This window comes from Oryx dammah, unplaced genomic scaffold, assembly GCF_014754425.2.
Source record: "Oryx dammah isolate SB20612 unplaced genomic scaffold, SCBI_Odam_1.1 HiC_scaffold_2, whole genome shotgun sequence".
Taxonomy (NCBI): domain Eukaryota; kingdom Metazoa; phylum Chordata; class Mammalia; order Artiodactyla; family Bovidae; genus Oryx; species Oryx dammah.
This window is the reverse complement of record NW_024070186.1, coordinates 138089608-138095989: the sequence shown is the minus strand read 5'-3', so window position 1 is coordinate 138095989 and position 6382 is coordinate 138089608. Positions and strand designations below refer to the sequence as shown.

The window sequence follows — 6382 nt, the reverse complement described above, 5'->3', positions numbered from 1 at the left end:
CCATCCAGGGGTCGAATCTGGGCCTCCTGCATTGCTGAAGGATTCTTTACCATCTGAGCCAACAGGGAAGCTCCCAATTAAATATGTATATATATGTATATATAAGTATATATACATATACATATATTCTCTCAATATATATATTGAGAGAGAGAGAAAGAAAGTGGGAGAGGGAGGGTAGGAAGAGAGATGTAAGTGTTAATATATATGTTAGGCTATTTATCTGTGCTTAAAAGTTATCTTTAGAATGTCTAAACCTACATAAAACAGGAAAAATGCCTTAATAATGACCTGAGTTAGAGGGTAGAAGGTTAATCTGTTAAGGACTTACTACAAATATCATGTGTGTGCCCAATGACTAATTTGACTATCATGAATTTCATATTTCTTCTACCAGTTCTCAAAATGATAAAGTTTCATTTTTGTTTACAACATGCAGTTAATTTGATTCACATTGACACTGACCTGCTTGGGTGATTAACATTTATGGCTCTGAACACCTCTGTACTCACTAATATCTTATTAAAGATTAACTTCTTAAAGATTAAAGCTAGTTAATGTATAGAGATGTAATGCTGCCAAAGGGGCATACACACTTATATACACTGACTAGTAAGACTAATGTAGATTTGTTGTTTGACAAAACTTCTTGGAAAACTAGAGAGTTTCTGCTCTTCAATTGCTGCAAGCTTCTGTGCTCTTCCAGAGTCCTTAGGGGAGCAAACCTTCAAAAACCAAAAATGGGGTCAAAGCGAAGTGTACCATCAAGGCGCCATTCTCTCACCACCTATGAAGTCATGTTTGCAGCTCTCTTTGTCATATTGGTGGCACTCTGTGCTGGATTAATTGCAGTGTCCTGGCTGTCAATCCAAGGATCAGAAAAAGGTAAGTTACATAAGGTTGGCTACAGAAAGTGCTCATAAGTGAATATATATACTTCAGTCTCCAGAATCCTGCCAGCATTTTATATCCATTGCTGTGACTGATTTCCTGGCAAGGTATTTTTATTGCATCCAGATGCTTCACCTTAGTTCACATCATAGGAATTTTTTAAGTTGGTATATAATTTTGAATTTAATTCAGAATTTGAATATGGGACTAAGTATTTAAAATTTAAAAATGATTAGATTCTCAGTTTCAACATATAACAAAGTAGGTTCATAGTCTTCGGGTCTATTCTAATGGAATTTAAATCATAAACACATTCAAACCTTGTTGACTATAGAAGTGGCTAAATAGGCCAATTAAAAGAAAAAATATTGCTTATTTCTAGAGAATTATATCTTCATTCTTATTAGTACATCAATTTTAATTATAACAATATAAGGGACCCTTGGTATGATTGTGGATTTATAAACATCTCAAGGTGCCTGAGCAGCAATTTGTGATTAACAGAAAAAATAAATAAATAAGAAAAAGAAACTCTTCTTTAGAGCTAAATGACCTGTGTTGTGAAAATCACCCAGTCATGTCCAACTCTTTGTGACCCCATGGACTGTAGCCCACCAGTCTCCTCTGCCCATGGAATTCTCCAGGGAAGAATGCTGGAGTCGGTAGTCATTCCTTTCTCCAAGGGATCTTCCTAACCCAGGGATCAAATCCAGATCTCCTGCATTTCAGGCAGATTCTTTACCATCTGAGCCAGCCAGGAAGTCCAAATTACCTGTACCAGCTGCTTTTAAAAGCTCTACAAATGTATTCTCTTGTTACAACAAACCTATGAGTTAGTTGCTATTGTTATGCCCATTTTACAAGTGAAAAACCAGAGGCAGAATTTAGGTAACTTGTTTCAATTTGGAGCATTGCCGGGTAGTACAAACTAGATACTCTAACTGGAGAATGTGCACTCTACCATTCATTCATTTATATGATTTTTTTTAAATGTTAGCATAGCAAAAACCTTGAATATTGGATTTATTTTTTCTGAGAAAATTTTCACATTTTTATAAAATGATGAATTATATGGTATATTAATTCCTTTAAAACCATTTAATGGTAGTGATTTTGGTTTTACTGAGAAAATTCTCAACATTTGAGTTAGTTCTTTTCCCTTAGCAAATAAGTTTAAATTAGAAATAATAAACATGATTTATAGTTTTATAAAAGAATTCTAATATAATCCATGGTTTATATTACTACTATGCTAAGTCACTTCAGTCGTGTCTGACTCTGTGCAACCCCATAGACGGCAGCCCACCAGGCTCCCCCGTCCCTGGGATTCTCCAGGCAAGAACACTGGAGTGGGCTGCCATTTCCTTCTCCAATGCATGAAAGTGAAAAGTGAAAGTGAAGTCACTCAGTTGTGTCCAACTCTTAGAGACCCCATGGATTGCAGCCTTCCAGGCTCCTCCGTCCATGGGATTTTCCAGGCAAGATTACTGGAGTGGGCTGCCATTGCCTTCTCCTATAGCTATACACAAAGAGAAGGAAGGCTTGTGAGTATAAAACTAAATAAAGTTTAGAAGTTCCCTGAGCCTTTTAGAAAAGTGACCACTTTGGTGTTAAATGCCCTGTGAATACCTTCAAGGACATGTAATCATTTGGAAGTCTGTTGGAATGTTTCATACTTGATGAAAATACAAAAGTTAGTTTTTACCAGGAAAAAAAAAAAAATTACTTTTAAAAGCTAGTGTGATTTAATCATGAACAACTGAATATAAGAAGAGATTTGAAATAAAACTATAACACTACACCACAGGATGTAAGACACACTTTCAATACATACTTTAATATTTGTTGTTCTTCAGTCGCTAAGCCTGTTGTACTCTTTGAGACCCCATGGACTATAGCATGCCAGGCTTCCCTGTTCTCCACTGTCTCCAGAACTTGCTCAAGTTCATGTGCATTGAGTCAGTGATGCTTTCTAAAACCCATCCTCTGCTGCCCTTTTCTCATTTTGCCTTCAATCTTTAGTTTACTTTACACTTACTTTAATGTATTTCATACTATACACTTGGATATACTTAACACTCTTACTGGAAATCACTTTAGATTTCAAACATTTATAAAAATTGTAGAATTATTTTATAACATTCATACAAGTTCCCCTAATGTCAGTATCTAGTATATACATATACAGCTATCACAACTAAGAAATTAATAAAATTGTTACAATACTATTAACTAAACATTCTATTCAAATTTCACCAGTTTTCCACTAATGGCTTTTCTTGTTCAAGATTCAGTACAGTTTCCTACGTTGTATTTATTTATTTATTTATTTTAATTTTAATTTTAATTTTAATTTTTTTTAATTAATTAATTTATTTTTTATTTTACTTTACAGTTCTGTATTGGTTTTGCCATACATTGACATGAATCCACCACGGGTGTACACTGTATTTAGTTTCCATGTTTCTTCAGTCTCTGGCAATCCATGACAGTTCCTCAGTCTTTCCTTGTATTTTAGATACACAAATCTACATATTATTCTGAGTATTGTTTAAAATATTAATTCTAAAGTTTCTTCTGAACTAAGAGATTTGTGTCAATATTAGCAGCAGCAGCATACAATATGGGAGACCTGGGTTCTATCCCTGGGTCAAGAAGACCCCCTGGAGAAGGGAAAGGCATTCTTGCCTGGAGAATCCCCATGGACAGAGGAGCCTTCCAGGTTACAGTCGACATGGGGTTGCAAAGAGTCAGACATGACTGAGCAACTAAGCACAGCACAGCATGACAGATCGTGAGGTTTGAAGTCAGTCAGTCCTTTGCAGATGACACCACCCTTACGGCAGAAAGTGAAGAGGAACTAAAAAGCCTCTTGATGAAAGTGAAAGAGGAGAGTGAAAAAGTTGGCTTAAAGCTCAACATTCAAAAAACGAAGATCATGGCATCCGGTCCCATCACTTCATGGGAAATAGATGGGGAAACAGAGGAAACAGTGTCAGACTTTATTTTTTGGGGCTCCAAAATCACTGCAGATGGTGACTGCAGCCATGAAATTAAAAGACGCTTACTCCGGAAGAAAAGTTATGACCAACCTAGATAGCATATTCAAAAGCAGAGACATTACTTTGCCGATAAGGTCCATCTAGTCAAGGTTATGGTTTTTCCAGTGGTCATGTATGGATGTGAGAGTTGGATTGTGAAGAAAGCTGAGTGCCAAAGAATTGATGCTTTTGAACTGTGGTGTTGGAGAAGACTCTTGAGAGTCCCTTGGACTGCAAGGAGATCCAACCAGTCCATTCTGAAGATCAGCCCTGGGATTTCTTTGGAAGGAATGATGCTAAAGCTGAAACTCCAGTACTTTGGCCACCTCATACGAAGAGTTGACTCATTGGGAAAGACTCTGATGCTGGGAGGGATTGGGGGCAGGAGGAGAAGGGGATGACAGAGGATGAGATGGCTGGATGGCATCACTGACTCGATGGACGTGAGTCTGAGTGAACTCCAGGAGTTGTTGATGGACAGGGAGGCCTGGCGTGCTGCGATTCAAGGGGTCGCAAAGAGTCGGACATGACTGAGCGACTGAACTGAAGTGAATCTTTTGCCCAAATTACATATCTGTCACTTTTATAACACTGAAAATTTTTCTTAGTGAGTCTAAGCCCCAATTTCCCCAGCTGAAAAAATAAAAAAAAAGAAGAAGAGAAATAGCATCTTCTCATATCAGGTCAATGCATCATTATTAGCACATTTATTAATGATCTCATCATTATATGAGCTTCATCTGAAGCAATTTGTTTTGAACATACATTCAAGGAAAATAATCACATAATAGTATTGTATTGGACTTAATGGCATATTTTATTTCCCATGCCCCTACCCAAATTGTTAGCTTTTTTAAATATATTTTTCATGCTGAGATAATATTTTCTGCAGCATTGTCGAAAACTTCTCCAATATTGACTGTCCCCATCTAATGGCAAAAGGTTATACATGTCAAATTTATAATTATTAGAATTAAAGAAGTAGTTTCAAAGCTATGCTTCAAAGTAATGCACACACTGAAATCCTCACAGCAATCCAGATGTAGAAAACCAGCAGTATCCCTTGATGTTAGGTGTTCAAGAAGTATCTGAAAGAAACTACAAAACTTTTAATGGTGTGTTTCTCACCATGTTTCCCTGAATCAGTTCCCATAATTGGTGGAAGTTGATTATTCCTGTATCTTCCAACACGAATCTCAATAACAAACAAAAACAAAACAAAACTTGGAAGTTTGCAGAATTGGTTAGCTTTCAAAAAAAAGAAAAAAAATTATAATGGGACAGAGATGAAGTTTTAATTTTCAATCTTTTAAAACAACTAGATAGCTAAGAAAAAAATTAAAAGATAAAAGCAGCTGATGATGAAACAGGAATACTAAAAAGAAAAAGCAAGAACTCCAGAGTCAACATATCAAGTAAGAGCTTTGCTTCTGTGTCTTAACCAGAATGTGCATGTTTTCTTACTCATCATTCACATTTTCAGTTTTGTTTCTTATAAATTCATCTAGATGCAGCATTTGGAAAAAGTCATGAAGCCAGAGGGACATTGAAAATAATATCTGGAGCTACTTATAATCCTCATTTGCAAGACAAACTCTCAGTGGACTTCAAAGTTCTTGCTTTTGACATTCAACAAATGGTAGGAGACTTTTTCTCTTTCTCTCTTTATGTTAAAATTTCATAACATAATTTCACTAACTACTTGCTAAAGATACATGGATCTTGAAAATAAAAGTGAAAGTCACTCAGTCATGTCTGACCCTTTGTGACCCCATGGACTGTAGCCTGTCAGGCTCCTCTGTCCGTGGAATTCTCCAGGCTAGAATACTGGAGTGGGTAGCTGTTCCCTTCTCCAGAAATCTTCCCAACCCAGGGATCGAACCCAGGTCTCCTACATTGCTAGCAGATTCTTTACGAGTAAAGCCGCCAGGGAAACCCACATAGATCTTATTCTCTTTTAAAAGTATCAGCCAATAAATATAATTGCTTAGGATACTTAAATATATGAAATGTATTATCACAGAGAAGGAAAGTACCCCAAAATAGTTCTAAGAATATAAAAATTATTTTGTTTAAATTTGTTTACTGTTTTACTTAATAAATAAAATATTGAATTTAATGTCTTTTTAACTTTCTTTCAGATAGATGATATCTTTCAATCAAGTAATCTGAAAAATGAATATAAAAACTCAAGAGTTTTACGATTTGAGTGAGTATAGCTCAAAATTTATATATAAATAGAAAGCAGAGAATCACAAGATAGTAATCTCTTTGCTAATATTTGTAAAAAGAGCATCACAATTTTTAGGAGAAAATGTAATATTTTAAATTTTCAACATTTTCTGGGAGGGTTGAGAAAAGTGGCACAGTATAGACTTTTATATTGGTAGAAAATAACAATGCTAGATAATTGATCTCATATTAACATATTTCCTTCACATGAGTACAAA

The 6382-nt window shown here is 35.6% G+C and overlaps 1 protein-coding gene across 1 annotated transcript in view; it reads left to right on the top strand.

The window, feature by feature from the left end:
- Positions 1 to 651: 651 nt before the first annotated feature.
- The window catches only part of TMPRSS15 (transmembrane serine protease 15), a 156545-nt gene continuing 150814 nt past the window's right edge, over positions 652 to 6382 (top strand). Inside the window, exons 1-3 of the mRNA XM_040227475.1 lie at positions 652 to 885; positions 5441 to 5571; positions 6074 to 6141. Coding sequence (XP_040083409.1) covers positions 741 to 885; positions 5441 to 5571; positions 6074 to 6141 — 344 coding nt within the window. The 5' untranslated portion in view covers positions 652 to 740. The remainder of the gene's footprint in view (positions 886 to 5440; positions 5572 to 6073; positions 6142 to 6382) is intronic.